This window comes from Platichthys flesus, chromosome 7 (genome assembly GCF_949316205.1).
Source record: "Platichthys flesus chromosome 7, fPlaFle2.1, whole genome shotgun sequence".
Classification (NCBI taxonomy): Eukaryota; Metazoa; Chordata; class Actinopteri; order Pleuronectiformes; family Pleuronectidae; genus Platichthys; species Platichthys flesus.
Window position 1 is genome coordinate 12,752,154 of NC_084951.1, and position 24,125 is coordinate 12,776,278.

The 24,125-nt window shown below is 42.8% G+C and overlaps 1 protein-coding gene across 3 annotated transcripts in view; it reads right to left on the reverse strand.

Annotated features, from left to right (window-relative positions):
- LOC133957202 (thymocyte selection-associated high mobility group box protein TOX-like) overlaps nucleotides 1-24,125 on the reverse strand; it is a 75,290-nt gene that overhangs the window by 7,736 nt on the left and 43,429 nt on the right. For all 3 annotated transcript variants that reach the window (XM_062392673.1, XM_062392672.1, XM_062392671.1), the window contains 2 exons: nucleotides 15,895-16,146; nucleotides 261-485 (listed from right to left, as the gene is read on the reverse strand). In XM_062392673.1, the coding sequence (XP_062248657.1) occupies nucleotides 261-485; nucleotides 15,895-16,146 (477 nt within the window). The remainder of the gene's footprint in view (nucleotides 1-260; nucleotides 486-15,894; nucleotides 16,147-24,125) is intronic.

Here is a 24,125-nt window from a genome sequence, read left to right on the forward strand (position 1 = left end):
GACTGCCTGCCTGCTGCAGCACACATGCCATCTACCGGTGGTACCAGACTGTGACTGTGTGTGTCTGTGCATGTCCGCCTGTTCCTTTTTGTGGTCGGCAACATCTGTACAAGCAGAGAAAACCTAGAAGTCTCAGCACAGAGCTGTATCTATAAGCTTTCGTGTAAAACGGTGTCACTTCCTGTTTTTGGCCAGTCAAGACCAGATATGTAAATATGATGCTCTACAAGGATAATTCCATCAATTCGGTCAATTCGTACCTGCTTCTGTTCCTCTCCTAGGCCGTCCCACATGGAGGCCACGATCTTGGAGACGTCCCCAAAGGTGGCGTTGGGGTTCGAGCCCTTGATGGCTGCCTGGGTGTCTCTGAAGAAGAGCGCGTAGGCCGACACTGGTTTCTGTGGCTCGTTGGGGTCCTTCTTCTTCTTCTTCTTCTGAGGTTTGGGTTTGGGCTTCATCATATCTGCAGAGGGCCGTTTGTCTATCTGGAGGTGGAAAGAAAGATGGAAAAGAAGAGAGAGAGAGAGAGAAAAAAAGAGAAAAAAAATGATGGTCATAAATCAGAGAATGAAAGTGATTATTTTGCTCAAGCTAGAAAGAAGCTTGGGGCACTATACATGGAATGGATATAAAACATATATATATAAATCCTCTGCATTAACTTCTGCGCATGTGATGCTCAATGTCAATAAAATAGGTAAATAGAACATTGAAAGAGCGCTGGAGAGAGGGAGAGAGCAGCAGAGTTCTGCGAAGAGAAGCCGCTGCGTTTTCTGAGAAGAGAAAACAGATCAATTTACAGACATGGGAGAAAGAAGCCTAACAGGACGTCAGCTGGGCGGCAGGCAGGAGTGGTTCAGCACAAACTGGCCCAACATGGACTAAAAGGCAGCGGCTCCTGGCCTAATTTAAATCTTACTCCTAGCAGTTTCACTTGCTTTCCCGTTGGCACTAGTTTTCTTCATTTTCAAATCTTCTTTCAGTCTTCATTTCGTCTGCTTCATGTAAATCACAAAGAATCCAAATCCAATTTCTGAGCAAACCATAAAATAGGGATTAGATCTATATTTTTCATAGGTTGTACCCAGATGGTTTGTCCACAACAGCACGCGGCAACCTCAATACATTTTCAGGAGTGAGAGAGAAAAAAAAACAGCTCACATCTGTGCGAGGCTCTCGATCCAATACACATGAATACATTTTCATTTTCTGTGCAGGGCTCTGACGGGGAGTCAAATCCAGGTCACCTGATCCTGGTTGTGATTCTATATGGAAATTGCCTTTTTTGCCGATGAGAGAACACATCAAGCACAGGAGAAAGGGGGAGGGAGAGCGAGAGAGAGAGAGACAGAGAGAGAGAGAGAGAGAGAGAGAGAGAGAGAGAGAGAGAGCTAACAGGAAAGAGGGCAAAGCGGTGCAGCTGAGGGCGAATGGCGAGGAAGGAGTGACGGCTTGATGTTGCCATTAGTATCAGTGAAACATCAGTTAACCAGATTTCTTGGTCGCTATAAAACAAACCAATTTCCATCCACATAATAGCAGAGATAATGACACAGTGGATATATGATGATGTGTACGGGTATTATGTGAAATGATGGATATTTATGTCCCCTATTTATGGTTGAGGGGTTGCGGAGAGTTACCTAAATGTTGTTTTGAGGCTTTAAGTGAAGCGAGGGTGAACTCCTATTGCATCAGGTTGCATTTTAGAAATTTTAAACAGCTTTGAATGTTCCCTTTCATAATCCACTGATCCTGGGTTTCAGTGTTGGAGCTCGGCAGGGGGGAGAACCAACCATGAGAAAGATTTGTCCCTGTGCGAGTATCAAAAAGCAACTCGAGGACATTTAAAGACGTTCACATCCATCTACCACACACTTATCACGGGATTAAGCAACAGCCATGTTTCCCCCCCCTTTAACTGTCAATTGGAAAACAGGAAATGACTGCCTTTGAAAATTGCATTGTTTCAGCAAAGCATTTGCCAAACAACACACTGCATTCCACACAGCATGAAATTAACTAATCAAAATTCAAGGTCCAGGAGCACATTTGGCAGCTCAAGAAAAACTTCAAAATGGCTTTTGTGCTGCGCGAGAATGAATGGATGTTCCCATTCAGGCTGATGTGAAAGTATTGCTTGTCTATTTCACAGCTTACAGGTAACATTCATTATTTGTGTGTCTGTGTGTGAGTGTTTGTGTGTGTGTGTGGGGGGGATGCGTGAGTGCGCCTGCTTTCATTAAAAAATAATCATCCCTCACTTTAAGGCAATGAGGCAGAAGACAGACATTTGAAACGACATCTGTTCCACCCAAGCCTTTGAAGTGAAAATAGAATAAACTGAAGGTAGAGCTAATGGAATGACAAAATAAGAAAAAAAAAGGAAAGAAGGCTAAATAATCTCCTGGAAAATTCACATGTATTGGTACACGGGACAGAGGGGGAAGAGTAATGACACACAGCAGCTCACAGCAGCAACGCCATCAACCCGGAGAACAAGGGGCATATTTTTCATTTCTTTCTTTATTTCCCTTCTTATTGTATGAGACTCATGTTTGTGAACTTATAGAGTGGGAGGCTGTCAGAGGAAGATAAAATATCAATGAAACTGAAAGATGGAAAATAATACAGATGGCTCGACAAATCTCAAAAAGGGAGCACAGTAAAACAGAACTCTGCTCACTACACAGGAAAAGTATTTGTATTTTTGGTTTAATTCTCTTTTGTTTTGTGATCATCGTCTGTCGGTCGGTTTAATCTCAAACTATTTTAGATATTCACTGCCATCATTTCTCATAAAAGCCAGCTGATCATGGACTATAGTATTTTCAACAAGGGTGCTTGCTATACAATATGCCTACTTGCGTACTCTACCATTACTGACAACAACTCCTCAGTTCATTTACTTTCCATTATGTAACAATACTGGTTCTTCTCATCAATGTTGTAAATACTGTTATTTTGTTGATGTTCTCAGTTACATCTATAGCACTTGTGTCCGTCCTGGGAGAGGGATCCATCACATGTGACTCTCTGAGGTTTCTACGGTTTTTTCTACCTGAAGACTGATTTGATTGATTGATTGATTGTCACCGTTGTGGTAAACATTTCCATGGTAACAGCAAGCTCCACCAATCAGAGACATTGTTACTTAACCGGAGGATTGTGGGTAGTGTAGTACTTCTCCCTGACATAGCACAGTTGATATTTTACGGACTTTGTGGTAATTTAGGAGGATTTTGTATTTTTTCCTGAGCTAATAAAATGCAAGAATCATTTGTGATTAAAACATTTTACAGGCTCAATGTAACTGGGAGCTTTGCTTTCACTCTGTAAGATCAATGATCTATTTTCGGAGTAAAACCTGCCCACCTGTCACACTCTTATCGTGCCAAATGCAGAGCGAGAGAAAAATGCATCGTTTTTGTTTATTCCAAGAAGTAGAACAAGATGAGTCTAGACTTCACTTCAAAAACGATATGTCTATAGAAAGCAAGTGCGATTATTCCCACATTACTCAAAGACCCTTCATCTTAGATTTCATCTCTGAAGCCTCACTGCTTATATCAAGGTTTTAGAACTAAAAGCTTTAGAGGTGCCTTTTTTTAAGAAATCTTATCTACAGAATATTTTATTTAGGTATCTTGGCATTTTCTAGATTTAACTTTTGTGTGTTTGCAGAAGGAGGATTTCACTTGACCAAACCAACGGAATATCAGAAGTTGGCTGTTTCTATGAAATTACTCCAATATTGGAAAAAGTTAGTTGCTTTTGCCTCTCTCCCTTTTCCTTACATCAACATCATTTCCATCACAGTGCTTTTACTTTCTGGCTTGACAAATCATTGTCGGCGGCTAAACAAAAACACACCTCATCTCCATTATCAAGCTCATTCCTCCCGGTTCACTCGTGCAGGTGAAGCGAACAGTAACGATTATGACAGCTGTTGTTGTCAGTTGGGAAAAAACTCACATCCCTTATTCATAGTGCGACGTCTTGTGGCTGAGCAGCATTCTGGCCTATTTTCTGATAGTGTCAGTGGAGAGATTGGTATCTGCTCCTCTTCTCGGAGGGATTTCTCCCGGAGTGACTGTCAATGCAAAAGGGTGAGTCCTGTAAAGTAGCTCTTTGATCACGATGCTCTGTCAGTGGATTCGGATGTTTGCCATTCGTGTTACAGACAGCTATCTCTTGTCTTGGATTTGGGAGGCTGCAGCTGTCCCCTCCTAAAAAATATTATTCTTACTATTTCGGCGCTGATACCAAAACATCACCATTATATTTTTTCATTTACAATTTTCTTTTCTTTTTTTCTTTTAAACAGAAAAGGCGTAATTCTGTATTTCACTAGTTTTCAGTGACACCAATGATTTTTGGTCTGTTACAAAAAGTATTTAATCCATAACCATAATAAATTGTCAAATCAGTGGATTTGAAATATGTATATTTTTTCGCTGGACAACAGTATTTTTTTTGTTTTCACAAGAGGATAATTTATATATAAAATATTCGTATTTCCTAAAAAACAGCGTATAGCTGTCGATAGCTGGGACCTACATGTCCTGTGTAGAGCAGCAGAGTCTGTTTGGTTTGTCCACAGTTTTCTAGTTTACCTGCAGAAGACTAAACTATTGCATCAGCCATAGCTTGCTCCTCTCATCAGCATTTCTGTTGTCAGAGGGAGAGAGGGAGAGAGGAACAGAAAGAGAGGGAGGAAGATAGAGAGAAGAAGGGGCGGTGGATGAAGGCAGAGAGGGAGAGAGGGAGGAAGGGGGTAGCTGTAATTCTGAATGGACAGCACTGCACTGGCAAGACAAGATTAGAATTGACAGTCTGATAACTGCGTCACTATCAAAACAGCAGAGAAAGGGAGAAATAGACTGGGGATGGGGGGTTGGAGGAGTGGGAGGGTTGAGTGAGAGAGAGTGAGAGAAGAGCGGAGATATGAGAGAATGAGAGAGAGAGAGAGAGACAGAGAGAGAGAGGGGGGGGGGAGTGAGTTGATGTAAAGAGAGCAGATAAAAGACGAAGGGGCGGTGGAGTGATGTAGAGAGAAGAGGCTCGATAACAAAAAGAAGAAGGACGGGCGAAGAGGCCGAGGCCGACAGAGTTTAGGAGACACGGAAATTAGATAGTAAAACCAGGTAATGGTATGGCACCGTGTAAAAGTGTATGTCCAATCACAGCCTCCTGAATATGGGCCTCATCATCATCATCATCATCATCATCATCATACAGCATGAGAGTGGAGAGTGCATCATGGTGCATCGATTTCAAAAGGCCATAAAAAACAAACAGGACTCCCGAACTCCGAGATGAACACTCTCTCTCTCTTTCACAGCGATGGTCATTAAACCAGAGCAGGATGCAGATGCACCGATCGCACCCCCCCCCCCATCGAATCTGCGTGACACCCACCTACAAAGTCTATAGACACGTGCGTCGTTGCCTAGGATTTCAAGTCCAACGCCGAACGGCTGTAAAATGGGAAAATGCGCGTCGTACAGTTTGCGTCAGTGTGTAAGCATCAGCGGAGGATACAAGGCAAATCCATTTTCACATGCAATTTTTTTTTCTTCTTCTTCTGAGAAATATTGTCTGAACGTGTAAGGGGCCTGAAGAATGAGATAAAGTACAAGCACTACCCAGCAGCTGCCTGTGATACAGAGGAGGCGCTTTAAAGCAGCAGCTCAACAACATCAATCAAAAAAGACTGGCGCTGAAATAATCGAATGAAAGCAGATTTGAATGGGCGATTTTTTTTCTGTATAATGAGAGCACATTTATTACACATTTATTTATATTTGTTATTTTTCTCAGTACTGTCCTGTTAGAAAAGTGTCTGAGGAACAAACTTTTTTGCTTTTTTTAAAAATAGGCTCTTAAAGCGGCATGGAGAAAGCTGGTGACACATGCTGGAAATAATTCTTCTGGCTGAGTCTGAAATCACTTCGCAGGGTGTGAAATTTATGTATATTTGCCCTCAAAAATTCCCACAATGGAAAAGATAATAGAAGCGTCCATGCCGTGCACACCACTTTCAGCGAGCACTTCCACAATATGATGCATCGCATTTTACAGATGCAAAAATAACAGGTAATCCGACTCTACTCCTGTCAGTCAACAGCCAAGTGTTTTACAAGGGACTGATTTGGCACAAAGCTTTTTGCTGAACAGCGACCCCTGCTGTCATATATGGGTGTTGCAGAATCTATTCGATTTCATAACCCCGCCCAAGGAAGCTGTGTTTACATTGGTTTTGTTTGGTTGTCTGTTAGTAAGCAAAATAAATGAGGTATAACAAAGAGATTTGGTTGAAGGATGAGGTTTGGTCTGTGGAAGAACACATAGCATTTCAGTGTGGACCAAGATCAGGGCAAGATTCAGGAATTTTTCCTTTTCTTTCATTGTGACAGATAAGTCAACACAACCACGTGTCAGTTATGCAACAACATCCATCCAGAATTTTCTGTGTTATCTAACATTGGGACTGACATATCATCAGCTTAATAAAATCAAACACGTCATGTTTTATTTGGTGTCAGGTTTATTTCCACCTGAACAGCAGGCAGCTCGGTGTCTGTCTGCTGTTTGCTGCCGAGCCGGATGTGTACTTTTATGACTTGTTATGCTGCTTGCTGTGGTTGAAAGTGACGTTACTGAACAGTAAAAGGTTGGAGAGCAGAAAAAAACATTATACTGGTTGGAGGACGTTAATTATTACTTCTCAAACAAGAAATCATGGGAATCATCATTATATATATATATATATATAAGGATTATAGCAGCTTTAAACAAATCAAATGGATCTCATTCATCAATTTTAGAAAATAACCCTTGTCAAAAGATTTACTGCTGAAACGATTCCATATAACTATATATTGCTATAGTTAGTCCACTAATATAGAGATAAATATATATCTTAAAAAATGCATATGTGGTGGCAGCGGTACAGATCTCTCCAACAGCACAACCCTCTCCACAGCAGCATGCTGGAAAGAAGCAGAGCTTAGTGCAGCTGTTAGAGACTGTAAGCCTTTGTGGGTTTATAAATAGATAAATGGCCATGGTTGGACTAGCAGCAGTGAGAATAATGTAATTTCAAGATGCCATATATAATTTTTCAGCGATTTTCACCACCAGCTGTAATCCGCAGCCTTAAGGAACAAAAGTGGGTTCCTGAAGGTTGTGTCAGTGCGACAGAAATATCACAACACAAAGGCACACGTCTTCCATGAGTTGCTAGAAAGTCAAGGAGTTTAAAAAATAAATAAATTATATATGTGTATATATACACATATATAATTTGTGAACCTAAACTATTTGTTTTCTTCAACTTGTAAAAAGTCATGCTGTACAGAAAATGCTATGTACACAATCCAGTTTTTCCACACATTATGTGATGTCAGTCTTTGTTGCTTGAGAGCGTGATCAGATGACTTTGGAGCAGAGGAGAGTCAAAGCTGGAGAAGCTTTTTGACAAAAAGGAAGCAGGATTTGTTAATATATATAATTGGGGTAGAGGGATTATGTGGGCTCACATTTTGTTTTTTTTATAACATGCATTTAGTCATTATTTAGATATCGGTTTCCGCTCGCGTTTCAAAGTGCACCTGTATGTAATGCTGTCAGGAACGCTGCCTTACAAAATGTTGGCAGGCAAGATGAGAATGTAAACAAAGCTGTTTGAGATCTCCATGATTCCACCTCCTCTACAGCACGTCTGCTTGTTGCTGCCATAAATGGAATCCAAAGCACAAGACGCTTGTTAAAATAGTTTCTTAGACGCCGTTTGAATATTATACATTTGGAGATAGTCAACTACAACCTGTCACTTATTTCATCAACCTTATCAACCCTGTGTGCGTTTCGTCTTGGTACTGTATATTCCCATCGTTTAGTTTGCAGTGAGAGCTTGATGGGTTCAAATATATACTGTGCCCTCCTCATCTGGAAGCTGTTATGGTTCCATGTCAGACTGCCCATCTGTAAGCAATGAGCGAGACGGCATGTCAAAGTCGCCGCACAGATCTCTGAGTGGAACCAGGCACCGGTCCAGAGAGCAGCGCTCATCAAATAAAAATACAGCCCAGCCGAAAACAGAAATGGACCGGAAGTGCCGATTCATGGTCGCGATCTGAAAGACATTAAAGCCCGTCAGCGGGAATCGTATAGACTCGATCCATAAAGAGCCCATTATGGAAATTGTGTGCAGTTTTGGGACGCGGCCATTACAAATATACAAGGTCTTCAGGGCGTGGAGTTTTCTGTTGGTGTTTTCCAGACATGCAGGGTTGTGGATTTGACTTACGAGCAATATTCCCATCGCTGAGGTTTTAATTCAGACTCCAGCCCACAGCTGTAGTTGAACTAAGCTGCATGATTTATCTGACTCTGGGAGATGAGTGACAGCTCTGAGGAGCTCCTCCCTACGAGCTGCGCCTAACAGCGCTGGACCTACTTAATCAGTCTAAATTGCAGAGTCGAGGCCCTTGTATTTGGTAATGTGGTGAAAACAGTGGCGAGTGAGAGCTAATTAGATTAACTGTAGTTTAACGAGCGGTTGGAGGGGCCCCTGTAGATTGGATTTTAATAAATAGTGGCAAAAGCATCTGCTCTGCACTTCCTGGCGCTGCTGGCATCCTAATTGGCCCCAGTGGGTTGCTGTAGCTCAGCACTAGACGGTGCAATTTTAGAAAAGGGGGGAAAAAGGGAAAAATGCTTATCTTCTGTCCAGGTAATTGTGGGAAAGCTACGAATAAAATAGTTTTTATGATTGCACCCCCTCCCAGGCAAAGCTCTATCAACATTTAAATTAAGTAGTCATATTATTTCATAAGCTTTTACCACCACAGATCATCCACCAAATGCCCACAAAGCAGAGAGTCAATGGCAAAATCAAACCTTTTGACATATTCATCTCTTTCTATTGTTTGTTTTCAAGATGAAACGCTCCCGTGATGAGGTCTTTGTGGAGGCAACAGCACGGAGAGGGAGAAAAACAATTAATCAAACGTGAATGAGCGATCATAGCAGGGTTATTTCCATAGCAACGGCCCAAGGGGACAACTTGAACGCTTTAATGTGAGCTGGTGATGTCTCTTTGTAAACATCTGCACAGCGGGGGGGGAGAAAGCCAATGAGAGAGCCTGGCAACAGAGGCATCACAGGGCAGCAACCTCTTGGTATCAATCGAAGGTTCCATTATCTGGTGTTGAAAGGAACGAAAAGTGCTCTGAGATACTGTATTCGGGAGCGTTTGGAGTTGATAGGGGTCTTTGTATTAGTGCTGTTAAGTGTCCAAAAACATGGACATGGCTTTCAGTGAAGCTTCTAGCTTCTGTATAAAGACATAACTTAATTTTTATGGACATAATTGAAGAATGGCTCAGGAAAGCACTTCCCTCTCGACTGTATTTCTCTTACATCAGGCACCGAATCACAGTCCTAATCTCTCATGCCTTATGCAACCTGCAAGCAGCAGGTTCTCTCAGCCTCCAGCTGTGACCAACAGCAGGTAGTGTGCAAGTACACAAACAAGACAAACTGTTATTGTCAAGGGTCCCATGTTGGTGGCCAAAAGAGGCACTGAACTAATTGTCATTTCATTATATTTCCCACACAAGGGAGGCGCAGGGTGTATATGCAATATGCTTTATTAAGCCACTGAGGCACAAGAGCTGAAGAGAAGAGGAAAAAAAGAGAAGGCCTGGTGCTCGGAGCTCGGAAAGCGAACTGATTGCAGTCTAAAAATGACAAGAGCAGCATAAGTACACAGCACAGTAGTAATTCGGTGAACCTCAACGCTCTCATCATGTAAAATGGGAAAAGAGCAGCCTGTTCATCTCAGTGGTCCACGCTCAAGTCTGCAATCCCCTGTGCTAACCTTCCGCTTTAATTGAAATGCATGGAAAAAAATCAACAACAAATTAAATCTACGGAGAAGATATGAATAAGGACTTTCCCTCCCTCGGCGGAGACAGCTCTGCGGTGACGAGGCAGAACGTGCAGCCTGGCAGCACCACCGCTGGCAGGAGCCGGTATCCGTCACCTCCTTACAAACACTCGCGTCCCAAACCTCAGCGGTTCCTTGGGCGAGAGTAATGGCTTCTTTGCGCTGGGCTGCACAGTGCTATTGTAGAATCACAGAGCGGTTAATTGAAACAAATGACTCTAATAATGGGACATTATCCCCACAGGCTGGCTTTGTGGTGGGCCTAATTAGCGTTGCGGTGGCGGCGAGGAGGACGAGTCACCACGCTGATCCCTCAAAGGAGGCAGCCGAGGCCCCCTTTTAAGTGGCCGGCGCGGGATTCTCCTGCTCGCAGCGTGCGAGGGTGCCAGGGGTTTTCAGAACCAGCGTGGCCAAATGTAAACATGTTTAGTCACCCCTCGGGTCCCTCTGAGGACGAATCCCACAGCCGTCCCCCCCGCAGCAGTGCAGCTCGAAAGGCTGGGACGCAACAAGTAAATCAATTACTAGTTTTATGACTGAATTTAATGGAAGGTTGTTCCATTAAATGACAAAAATGTCAGAAAATATAGTTTCTCATCCCTATCTAGTAAAGTTACACCTTCTTCTCTTGTTTAAAACATTGAACGCATTAATACCCTGAAGTAAAAAAAAGTACAATCATATTAAATACGTTTGTATTTTTGCATAATAAATGGATTATGTCCAAATTGTTGCAGAACACTGTTCAATTAATGGACAGACGCATTAAACGACTAATTGTTTCAGGAGTGTTATGATTATTGTCACCTCTTCAACCCGCTGTCCTCGTGCCTGGCATCACGTTCCCCTCTGAAGCGCCAATGGCCCGGAACTAATATGACAACGTGAGATATTGTTTTTCCAGATGCGTTGTGATCACCACGAAAATCTGTTTTTGCCACTCCTAATTGTTTACCCTTGTACATGATGATCTCAGAAAGTCAGCTGTAATGCAGTGTTCAAATCTCTGTGACCAAGCTGTTTTAAATATTCATTAGTCGTAACAGTCGCCTAAGGTTATTTGAATTAGTACCATGAATATTCATGAACTGCAATGAATGTGCATTTGTTTTTAATGCTCAATCCGTTAATACTGCTCTTCATTACTTCTCTCCGAACCCTGTATAATAAGCTGCACAAAGCAAAGCTTGTCTTCTTTTTGTCCTAAAGCACAGCTCTCTTTGGAAGCCCATTTGTTTCAGTTTAAATGAAACGGGAGTGCCCTTCCAATTATCCTGCTGTCATTTCTCTTGACAACTACAAGACACATTGTTCGCCTCTCTTGTGCAGCGTGGCACTGAGGGGCATCTGTCTTTTTGTGAAATGAAAAGCCACAACAGAAAACATTTCGACTGTTACAAAAAGTGATTTATCTGGGAATGTCACCGAGATGTCATATCTATCCCTGTGAAAGGCAGCAGAGCAAGCAGGTCATATGAGATATGTCTTAAACCCTTCTCTAGACAAAAAAAAAAGGATTGCTGTTTCAATTGGAAAAAAAAAAGAACATGAGTAATCCAGCTGCATTGAGCGTGTGAAGTCGAATCCAACTGTAAATTCAGGTGACTTCTTGTTTGATAAAGTTTATTTCAATGCAGTTCTCATTAGAGAGCAGGCAGTGGATGGAACCTGCAAAATGGAAAAGCTGATTCCTCAACTTCAGCAGTGAGGTACAGCTCAGGTTACTGAGTCGATTTCACTGCCTGCACTGAGTATAACCTTCTTTGTTGTCACCTTTCTGCTGCTGCGTTTACAATTGTGGACACATTTCCCATTTTTCTACACATTGTGTCACAACCAAGATTTGTGTTGGTAGTTGTACTCTGACCTTTTTAGAAGTCTTGATTGGGCCTCCATCCAACAATCCCTGTTCTGTCAATAACCCCAGCTGTCAATACAGTTTTTATGTTGCAGCTTTAAAATAGTGATGGCCTTTCCCCTTCACTGTCTATGTCCTAAATGCCAAGTGATGCAAACTGAATTTCCTTTCACAGATTAAATGAAGTCAAATGAAGTCAAGCTCGCATGACCTAGTGGTAATCAGTGGCTCAGACAAAGACTGATCCTGGAAATAAAGGCGTAAACACACCGATAGCTAAACATGCTGCACAGTGCAAACACACTGCACTGATGCACGACTGCACAGATACGCTCAGGATTTTATTTTTATTTTTTTTCTAAAGTAAAGGGCCACAATCACCAATATTTTGTATTTTACCTATAAATCCAATTATGTGTATAACAATTACATGTATAATGCGAAAGTTGTTTACATAAAAGGATCATCAAGCTCTATTTTCAGGCTCTTTTTTTTTTTTAAGAGTAGCAGCCAAAGAGATATAAGATATGGCTGAGACCAAATCAGAGCAATAAAGAGAGCGTGTACTGTCTCTATCTCCACCAGGGGATCACAGTCACAAAAGCACTTTCAAATTTGTTACATTTCTCCATAATATGCTATGTGAGCAATTCATTTACAGCTTGTTATTTACACATCCTACATCTTGCCAAAATGTTAATCTAGCACCACATGTTTAACAAAACCAAACCAAATTCCCATCAAGCATCTGACTGCACGTGTGGCACAAACTAGTTTATCTGGCAGCTGCTTCTTTCTCCTCTTCCCTAACCGACCTCATTGCACCAGTAATGAGACAGGGGCGAGTGCTCTGTTTCAATATTTAAACGTGCTGGCGCCCCACAAGGCTCCATGTTGGGGCCGTTCTGCAAAATCCCCCCACGACCCCCTCATTACCGTCTGCTGGCGAGTGTCCCTCCTCCACTATTTCTAAAGAGATCATTCTCGCTGGCATGTCCCTCTGCTGCAGCCTCAGCCAGACCTAAGCGATCAGGGGTCTTGTTGAACATGAGACCCCCGGGTGCCGTCTCCTTCCCCGAGTGCCCGGGTGGCAGAAACGCTGACAGCTAAGGTTGAGACAGGGATTCTCCCCGAGTGGCGAGCATTCACATGACAGCATGTTGCAATCCACAGTATCCAGTCATCCAAGACCTGGCTCTTTCTGCCTCGATTCCAAGGAGCTGACGGAGCAGGTCGAGCATCGCAGGGAGGAGTTAAGAGAAAGTAAGAGCTTCTCTGATTGACATCTCTGTCATTAGGGGCTGACGCTGCTCCTCTGCTTGTTGTGCTACAATGTCATGTCTGAGAAATGGTTCAGAACTGGTAGTTGAGACTATTACGAACGAGGTGCAAGTGCAGAACAAAGGATCAACTCCTGCACCTGAACAAAGGGCTGGATTTGAAAATAATGGGGAAAAAAGACTAAACTTCAAATGTTTGAGCTCTGAAATTTGAAACACCTGCTTCACCTCCTTTTGATTTACCAGCTTATATTTCTCTGCCGCCTGTGGAGACACGATTAGATGGAATAGAGAAAATTGTCCGACAGGACGAATTTAGCAGGAGATACGGGGCTCCTGCAGAAAAATAAGCCATTCTACAGGTCAGAAATCTCAACATTAGAATATAGCCAACTCTAAATGTATAGATATAGGCCACAAGGATGAGCCGATGCAAAACCATGTGCCTGTGCAGCCCGGTGATGATGGTCAATCCACGGCGTGTAATGATTTAACTGTGTGTGCTGTAGGATCGATGTGCGCTGAAAAAGAGAATCCCAAAGCAGGGAGAAGTTTACAGAGCTTTAGCCTCAGGCTAAATGTTGTACAAAAACCAGCAACAGCATCCCTGGAGATGACGCATATCTGTTGCTCCAGCTGAGCTTGTACTTGTAGGAGGTTTATATGTGCACTGAAGGGTAGCTTTTATTCACGGGAAGAGTATCCTTAAGGTAATACTGTCGAGTTTCTATTTGCTTCTTCAGCGACGGTGAAAGAAGACTGTTGAATGATTAGCGTTTTGGTTTTCCAGCAATCTCCTCCAATTTTCTGGGTCTTACTGTCTTTACTGGCTTCTGTCGACGCAATACAACGAATGTAAAAGCCACGTCTCTTCGATTCCAACCCCCGGCTACACCGAGAGCCTATTGCCACCTGTACTATTCTTTAAGGGTTCACAGACATATATTCTATTTTCCTTATCATACTTTTATAAGTAGGAAATTAAGGTTAATTGACTTTGTTGGGGTAACATCGAGTGAAACCTCGCTAATGGAACTGCACTGAAAATAACGTCACCTCCAATTGCTTTGGAATATTTCTCAATATACAGCCTACTTTCCTATTCCTCAGCCTCAGAAATAAGCTCCTCTTGTCCCAGGAGATAATAAATGAATTGAATCCCCACACGCCAGCCCCACCATTCCACCCCCCACCCCACTCCTTCTTCCTTATCGGTCATCTATTTTTCCAGAGTAAGCTATTACTTGCTGCGGTTGCTAGGCAACAGGAAATATTAATAGCAGCTATTATTAGCCGGGCTCTGCTAGAGTAGTACTAAAATGTGAAAGTGGGAAACATGAATGTGTTACATAAATCTCTGGACCTTTCACAGTGTGTGCAAGTCCCTGTTTTTACGGTGATTTATTGCGATGACGGTTCATTTATGAGAAAAGGGGGTGTGAAATAAGAAAATGGAACATTACCCTGAAGGGCTATTTGAAAATAAATAATTGCAAAGGTGAAACAAAAGCTGTTTAAGACGCAGCGACTCCCTCTGGGTTTCCTGCTGAAATGTTATTGGCCAAAAAAGGCTGCTTTGTTACATACAGTCCTCGACGTGTGTATAAACGTATACATACTGCAAGCGTATATACCCAGAGACGGTTTATATGTTGCCAGCGACGAAAACCAACTCACCCGAAATGAATATCTGGGTTTTGTCGAAGCAGCGATCGGCACTGAAAAGCAGATCAACTGTAAATGTTCCCGTCGACACCGTGTTTCTCCTGCACCAGGCATATTCAGCACAATAGCCAGTGGATTGTGACCTAATCCTGAAGACTGGCTTTAATGGAGGCCTTAGCTACCGCCCACGGAAAAAAAAAAAAAAATATGGAGCCTGCAACTTATGCAGTTTGATTCTGAAAATCACATAAGACCTGATTAACAGAGGATAAATGCCACGGATGCTCACATTAAAGCATAAATATTCATGATGGAGTGCAGAGAGAGAGAGAGAGAGAGAGAGAGAGAGAGAGAGAGAGAGAGAGAGAGAGAGAGAGAGAAAAAGAAGTAATATTTATGTCAGATGAAAGTATATAACGTTGAATAATTCACCATACAGCCCATCTATAATTCATCTGGTTCGATCCAATGATTAAAGCATTTGAATGTGTTCGCCAGGGGTGTTTACATGTTCAGTCTTGAAGATGTTTAACACAAAAAAAATTCCCTTCACTGGAGGGGGGGGGTTGGGAGTTCTCAGAATCCTTCTGAAAAGAAAAAAGTAGCTGACGAGGGATATCCCCTCTACCCGTCCAGATTTTCTATTCGAACCCCCCCCCCCCATCTCGTCCCCGTTCCTTTTTTTGCTTTGCCGATCCTAACGAAGGAAAAATGTGCAACACTAAGTTTCTCGCTCGTCTTTCTCGGCTCTCTTTGAGGCAATGAAATCTTTGAGTGGTGCAGCTGAGCAGATATTAAAGGAGCTCTGCTGCGAAGGTCTGGGGTGATAACAAGGCGGCAGCTCTCTGTGTTTATACATGTTTCATCCTCAAGACTTGTGTCATTGCTGCATACATGCATTCACATCAGTCTCTAATGCAAGCGTCCTGAGATTAATCATTTTGCAGGAAACGTTTCGGGAGAGAATGATCCTTCCCATGACACGAACAGAGAAAATGTGCTCGGCGCTGACTTGCCGGCTCCCTTCCGAAGCCCTCTGACCGCTCTGACTAATTGCCTACCACAGCGCTTGACTTGTGTGATCAGAAAGGGCAGCGGCAAAGCGGGGACGGACAAGAAACCGGTGTACTCACTGAGTGCATAGGCCCTGAGAGGAGGTGGGTGTCCTGACCCAGCATGTTGGACATCATGAGGGCGGGCAGCTCAGGGTAGGAGTAGGTGTTGAGCAGGCCGTTGTGAGGCAGGGAGTGGAAGGGGTAACCGGAATCGTGCTCCATGAGGTGCAGCAGAGACGGGTCCGCGTGGTTCGGGGGTGTGATGGGAGGAATCTCGTAGTCTTCGTCGCCTGCTCCTCCGCCGCTGCCTCGGCCCTGACTGGAGTAGCTCTGGAAAGGCGGAGAAAAAGGAAATCATATAAACAGGGATTCAACCTTTGACTTACAAATTCAGAGTTTGCGAATCATTTGTTCCTGATGTACACCGAAAAAAAAGAAAAAGGAAAGGAAAAACACAATCAGGTCACAGACTCGTGCATTTATATGTGTGAACAGCGAGTGAACAATTTGAATATATCTGTGGATCGTGGGAGGAAGCACGTGAACACGACATGTCAACATGTATCTGCTTTTCAAAATAGTGCCACATTTACGTGTAACATAAATAAAGCAGAAGGTTGATGAGACACTTGTGCTGCTATACAACGTGTTCATGGCAAACTGGCTTCAGGAGCGGGAGAGAAACCGTGAAAGGATTTTCCACAGTAATTAAAACACCTCAGAAAGGGCTTTTAAATGCACCTGCCGACTTTCGTTTTGTTTATTTTATTTCCTCAGCAGCCGCAGCAGCAGCAGCAGACACTGAGCTGCAGAAGTCAATTTCGGGCTGTAAAGCTGAAAATAAGAAATAATTAGAAATGCAAATTGCCGCGCTTACAAAAGTGTAAAGAATTCATTCATACACGGCAAATTAATTAGAGTTAGACAACAACAGCTGCAGTGCAGAATAATCTGCCTCAGAACTCTCGACAGCTTTCAAGCAACAAACCGTCAGCCTGCACACCTATGAAATGCACTTCATCTAATTAATAACATGGAAAAAGAACCACCACTGCCGGTGTATTTGTGATCTCATTATTGTAATGCCAATCACTTTCTTTTTTTGGAAATAGTTAAAGTCTCTCAAATTCCTCCTTATGAGATGTATCCGATGTGTTCAGATGTCCCGGCCCACGAGGTAAAACAACACCGGCTTTATGGCACTAATAAGGTGATACATGAGCAGGGCCCGCCGTCTCTCCCAGCGTCTGTCTTGACATAATATTACCCCGAGAAATATGGGTTTGTGCTCTCAAAAAGCATACTGACGGTATTCACCGGGGAATGAAAAGCAATTTTGTCAGAGGCAATCTGATGCCAACTCCCCTTTATAATGACTGAAGAAAATTAATCATCACAAATAATATTCCAGTGTCAGCCATTCAAGGGCTTTTTAATAGAATTTTTATTATTCATGTCTCGTGGTACACATCAACTAGGCCGTTCTGCAACATTTCAGAAATCAATTCAATATCATCTTCGTGTAGGCTGTCATCTCGCCTGCCAGCGCGGCAATTCATCTTGCAAACAAATACTTTTAGCAAACAAATGGCGAGCAACGTCGAGGAACAGCTACAAAGTCCCCACGAGCAGAGCTGCTGCTTGAAGATAGGATAAAAGTCTCATAATGTGCCCTATCATTAGGGAGCAAATAATAATAATAAAAAGGGAGTATGTTTATGTGATGTGCTATTTTCTTTTCCCATAACAGTCACTCTCCTCGCTTGGTGCTTGCTCAGAAATATTATCACTGACAATTCCTTTTCCCCTGGTGCGGGCTTTGCAAATATTTGTTTTCATATTGTCTAACAATTATTTACAGTTTTTTTTATTTGTTGTTAACAAGCATGTACTGGCATGTTTCATTTTATGAAATCAGAAAACACATATATTTTGCATCTCTCCCTGGCTGTATTATTTACGGTGTCAATTCGGGTGTTTATGTGTTAGATAGGTAAAACTATGGCTGGAGAGATGAACTGGAAGGGGACAGGTGCCTGATGAACGACAGCCCCTGTCCTTTATGAATAAGTCTATGTTAAACATAAAGAGAGGCAAGAACCGACTGGCCTTAGCCTAAGTGGCACTGTTCTTTAACTGCAGTGAGTCCTAACCTTTAAGATTAGAGCTGGGACGATGGTTTGATTTTTATTTTCTGTAATAATGGCAAAAATGGATTGGTTTCTCTCATGAGCATGTTTGTGATTTTGTGACAGCTCCTTCCCTTGTTCCGCTGCTATGGCGACGGTTTGGTTGTTACGACTGGAGAAAGGTCGTGGTCACACTTGGATGAATCAAATTTAGTTATTTACATGCGGGGACAGAATTGCACAAATGTTTACTGTTCAGACTCAAGCTCCAATCGTGGTTTTTGGAACTTAAACATAAAATATGTAATGTTGGCCACTGTGGGTCTCTCAATTGAAACAATAACCAAAAACTAGCTCTGCGAATATGTTCATACTAATATTTGATAATAAAGGAGGTTTTTCTGGGACGCAAACAATCTGGCATTGATCCTGCTACACAACACACATGATGTACATTGGACACTTCCTCTCCCCGAGATGAGACATCACTGTTGTTCACAAATGTGTCCCAAGATTTAAATGCTGCCAGACGCTATTTTACGGCCGTGCCTTCCATCATTTTTGTAAATCTCTCTCTCTCTCTCTCTCTCTTTTTTTCTTCCTTTACAGCTTCTCGTGATGCCCTTGGAGATAATGCACAGGACAAGGACATCACAAGTTTAATATTTTCAAAACATGGATAAATAATTCATACACACACTGTCTCTCACAGACATGGAGGAGAGTGGATAAAAGAGAGAGGGGTCAGATAGAAAAATGCCAAACGTTGATTCAGCCTTCTCTTTCTGTAACCTTCACCCCCACATCCCCCCCCACCACCCCCACCCCATACACACCCCCACCCCCTCTGGAGGGGAAATTTAAGTAAATCTATCATTTTATTGGACAAGGACCGTATGTCATACCTTCTATCTTCATTTCTTTACTTACTTAGCTCCTCTAACATCAACATTATGGGACGATTTTCTCGAGGCTGGTGAAAGGAGATCTCAGGCAGCAGCTGATGTCTCATGCAGAAGATTTTAATGTAGACTTGATGCATCATGGAGGCAGAAGGTGGAACAATATCAATACGCTTACACAGTAAAATGTCTGAAGATGTCTCCCACATCATCCCCATATATCATCCTCTACTTCAGCAACCATTCCAACAGTACATCCATGAATGGCTAGAATGGCTGTCACTCTCCATGTTACATGTAGGTGTTTGCATCCTATTGGATATGCATTCCTAAATCACTATGTGTTCTTACGTCTAGCCACTGGTGCTATACACAAACGAGTTGGAGTTGGTGCCTCTCTGTGTGGATTAGATTAATTAGATATGAAAGTCCCTCAGCGTAGACACTACAATGCACTGCTATTTGGCCCTTTATCTATAACCTGACCTTGGGCACTGCTAGGAGAGAAGGGAGTATCTGTGGAATGAGACAGGCCTCATTCTCCTAATGGTGTACAGATGTAATGTGTGTGTGATTCCACATCAGAACACCATATTGTTCACAGTCCAGAACGTAGTTTATAGATGTGAGATGTTGCTCTGTGGCATTTGTTGATGAGCATCATACACAAAGTAGCCCCTCATTGGTTAAAAAAAAAGAAAGAATGTGATGATTCACTCCATGGGAGCAGTGTTGAGTTTTTCCCATGTGGAAGGTCCAGGCCGACACAGTGTGTATCACTTCTGATGTTCTACTCTAAGGGGTCTATTAATGATCTAAGTGCATGGTCTAAAGTGCACGGCGTAAGTGCAGTTAGTGCACATCCAAATCCACTTTTGCTTGTCTAATAGAGGAGAAAATGGTTGCTGCTCCAGACACATGGTTCACGAATCCCTGCACAGTACACACCCTTTGCATTGAGTTCCAAATGTTGCTGTCATTGTTGCCGTTGTTGTCTTTAGTCCTATAAGTTGTCTCTCAAAAGCGATATTTGATTTGTCATAAATAAAAAAAATTCTTACGCCAAATGCCCTTTGTGATACAGCCCGGCTTCGGCATAGCCAGGGATCAAACTATCACCCCCAGCAGCGCCTGCTGTGCCAATAGAGACATATTTATAACCCACTCTACTCTTAACCTACACAACTTTAAAGCCTTCAGTTTCATTCTATAAATAGGATTGATCCCTTTAAATTAAATGTGTGTTTAGATGTAGAGAAATGTATTGCAAATGCACAGAATATCATAAGAGACATAAATACCCAGTCATGCTACATTGAGACCATGTTAAATTCACTAATGACAGAGTTCACGTTGGGCAATTGTTATGCAATTATTATCTTCAAGCGGACTGAAGATTCACCTTGACTCCTGAGCATGTAAGCTGAAAGGTCCCTGCGAACAAACACAGCTCCACCTCGTCAAGTCATCTTAAGTAATGCAGTTATCCTCAAATGGAAACAAATTAATCGGCTCGGCTATAAGTTTTCTTGACACAAATGAGTGGGGAGATGAGATGAAGTCATTAGCTCGCTGATGGAGTCATTTGTGGCCTATGAGGTGTTTAGTGGGAGACAGCTCATCTGGGAACAATGATGTGTTCGTCAAAGGGAGGAGAATGAAAACGTCGCACAGCACACCAGAGAGCCTGTCATGGCTGATGAGGGGCAAATTGTCCAAAGACAAGAACTGTCTGTCTTTGATGGACATTTTTTTTTCTCACTGACACACTCACAGCTCATTTTAAACGTTAGTCGGGGAATACAAAACGCTGTTTCGGAATTAAAAATAATCAGACAAGCAACTCGTTTGCGTCACAAAAACCCATAACTTTGAATGAGTATACAGTGTCCTATGAAAAGTCATCCAGCCATATGCTTCTTTGTAAAAAAAAAAAAGACAGAGCAGCATGGTTTTGGCGACAAACAACAGCTGGCCATGCATACATAAAGGTCCTGGTGTCCACTCGGCGTATTCCAGATAGACGGATGGCAACAATAAATCTGTAAAACCCTCTTATAGGAGAATTTCAGAATTAACCTTCAAAGATCAACCTTGCAGAGAAGCGAAAGGACAGAAATCAAACTTATCAGGAGCGGGCGTTGTTGCAGGTGATCACTGCAGCGACAATCTGAGTCCACAAAGGCTTTCTGACCTGGCTTTGAAACGCCAAGGTACTCTATTCGGCCGATGTATCGAGAGAGGAAGACAGAGACAGACAGTGTAGTACAATGGAAGGAGAGTGGAAAAGCAGATCCAGCTAGCTGACTGACAGCAAGACAGAACTGGGATAAGTGAAGAGTGGTGGCGGTGGCAGCAGTGAAGAGGGGGGGACCACTATGTTTGATAGCAGCTCAGGGTCATAGGTAGCGTCCGTCACTAAAGGACAGGTGGGCTGCGCTGGGCTTGGACCAATAGGGAACGAGTGAGCTAACCTCCTCGCTGCTCCCCCATGCACTGGTAATTCTCTCAAATGTCACATCAAAATGGATCTCATTTAGGTGGGTAAAAAATAACCTGACTCTCCATTGCAGAAGTGGGTGGACCTGTGGTGGGCCGCAGCTGAACTCCAAAAACACGTCTGCAAAGGAAAGACTTTTAAAAGGTGCGGGGGGGTGGGGACAAAGGTTCATGTAAAAAAAAAAAAAAAAATCACAGTTATGGATCAAAGATGAAGGGTGAAAAAATATGTCTGGTCTTTGTACCAAAACTGAGAGGAATCAAAAAAAAAACTGTTTTAATGCTCTGGCCAAAGGCGGCATGCTTTTTTTTATTGACAAGAGGTGCAATACTATGGTCTCAGCCACATTTCCTATTCTTATTCATTAGAGAGAATCGTATAAATAAATAAAATATGTTGTCTCGTAGTCACTCATCCCCCTCAAGGGAATATGGAAGCCCCAGTAATCACATATGGCACAATAGCTCGCCCATAATCCCCTTTATATTTATTTTCATGATGTCACTCTCTTTAAGCCCCTTGCTTTATGAGTCGCAAACAGAGTGGAGAGGGGAGGAGAGGAAAAAGTGAGGGAGGGGCGAAAACAAATGATGTGGATCCCTCATTGTTCTTTCTCTATGCCCTCATTCCAGTCAGGGTAATAAGAGAACATTGTGATTTACTGTCAGTGAAGCGCAAGAGTGCATCAGAGAGAATCCACTGCGGCAGGGGCCATTAAAATAGATTTAACTTCCCACAGTATTAGGCCAGATGTCTACACTTCTATTATATTTCAATCAGCCATGACCTTGGTCTCCACATGATGAGGAAGATCACTCGGAGGGAGGGCAAGAGGGAGTGAAAATACACGCCGGAAAAACCAATAGAAATATCAGAACTACTTGGTCGGACTTAATTCCTCCGCTCCATCGTGCAGTGTTTACAGAGAGAGAGGGAAGCCGGGACTGAAATAGAGCTAAGGTCTCAAGTTCTCTTAAAAGAGTGCATGAATCATTGAGTGCACTCTTGCTGCCAATAAGTTGCAGCGTTTTTTAGGGGGAGTGCTGCTTTTCTCCGGGCTATGTATTTGAGGAGGGACCGAGGGAGCACGCCAAAAACGAGTGGGGACAACGGGTCGTTTGATGTCCTCACAAGCTTCACACATCACCAGAGAGATGACTCTGCCCATTTTCTCAGAACAAGAGAAAGATGAACTTCTCGCATCGCCGTGGCTCCTTTTCGTTGAATATTTCCCTCTCTTACTTTTCATCCTGCTGTTTAATATCATTAATGTTTCTCCGTTCTTGATAAATCTTTCACATCATTTATCTGTAAAACCCTCGCTCTGTGGCGGAGTGAGGATTTACATGCATTTCCGCGCCATTAAAGCAGAACAGAGGTCAACGCTTGTTCTATTTCAGAAGCTGATGGTAATTGGACTTATTGGCTGACATGGACTGACCCACATAAAGAAATGATGATCCCTGGTTACAACTCCAACTTACCATCCCTCCTAGCACGGGCGGGAATGTTGAGCGGATGTTCCTCTGATGTTCCTCCAGCATTGTTTTCAAATATCAATGCCCCCCAGTGCTGGTCGAGAACTGGGAGGAAAAAAAAACCCTGTTTCCAGCCAGATTTCATGCTGAAATTGTGCGCTCTCTTGAAATCTAAATACATGGCGCGCAATATATATCTCTACTTCATTCTCGCGACCTTGCCAGCGGCTCTGTGCAGCCTCAAAGGGGGAGTGAGATGTGTGTGTTGGCGTTTTCAGACCCTCATTTTTCATTTTTCATTTTTTTATCCTTTGTCTCAAATGTCCCCCCGAACTTTTTTTGGGTCTTGCAGGGTCTGGGATGCAAGGAGAGAAACGCGTTCGCTGAGGCTTAAGGAGGGGGGAGGGGGAGTCGATGGGGAGAGCTGTTCCAAAGTGAGGAGAGTGCTGCTGTTGTGGTGGTGGTTGGGGTATAATGGTACGCTGTGAGTCACTATTAAGTAACGGTGCCTTTTTCACATCAGCATCGCCCACATCGGGTGTGCGGTGCCAGGGTGTACTGAGGTGTCTCTGACTCAGAGAGACAGGGGGGAGGAGGGGGAGAGGGAGAGGGAGGGAGGGAGGGAGAGGGAGGGAGGGAGGGAGGGAGGGCATACCAGCCAAACAACATCTGGATTTCTATCAATAGTTAGTTGACAAAACATCGTCATGTCAACTGTCAGGGGTGATATCAATCTTCTTATGAAACAAAAATCAACAAATAAAGCAACTTTCAGGCAGGAAGACACATCATTCTCAGATGTTTGTATTCGTTTTGCCCGTCGCTTGCTGGAAACCCAGTCACCGGGCACACGCTCTCTCGCTAAATTTACAGATATCATCCTTCTGTAATCTCAAGCCACGGGATCAAAACATTGGCATTATCACATCGAGCCTCTTCAGATAATCTCAGGAGAATATCCTGGGTTCAGTGCATCTCTGAAAGCAGCTTGAGTATATTTCTATTTCCAAGAAGGAATTAAGAAGAATTTAGCTTATAATAAGTCATATCATATCATTAAATCCATTAAATCATACACAGTTTCATGTTTAACGTCGAATCAACTTAAAGTTGTATCAATGTTCTCGTCAAACTCTCGGCAAGAAAACTTCTAATCACTGTATTGTTCTCTCCTCTTCTGTGTTTTCCAGACACTTTGTCTATTTTCACATTTTTCCCTTGCATTGATTTTAATTCTGTCACTGCACTATACTTATTCTTTTTAACCATTCTTTTCCTATGCCATGATTCTAAAGCACTT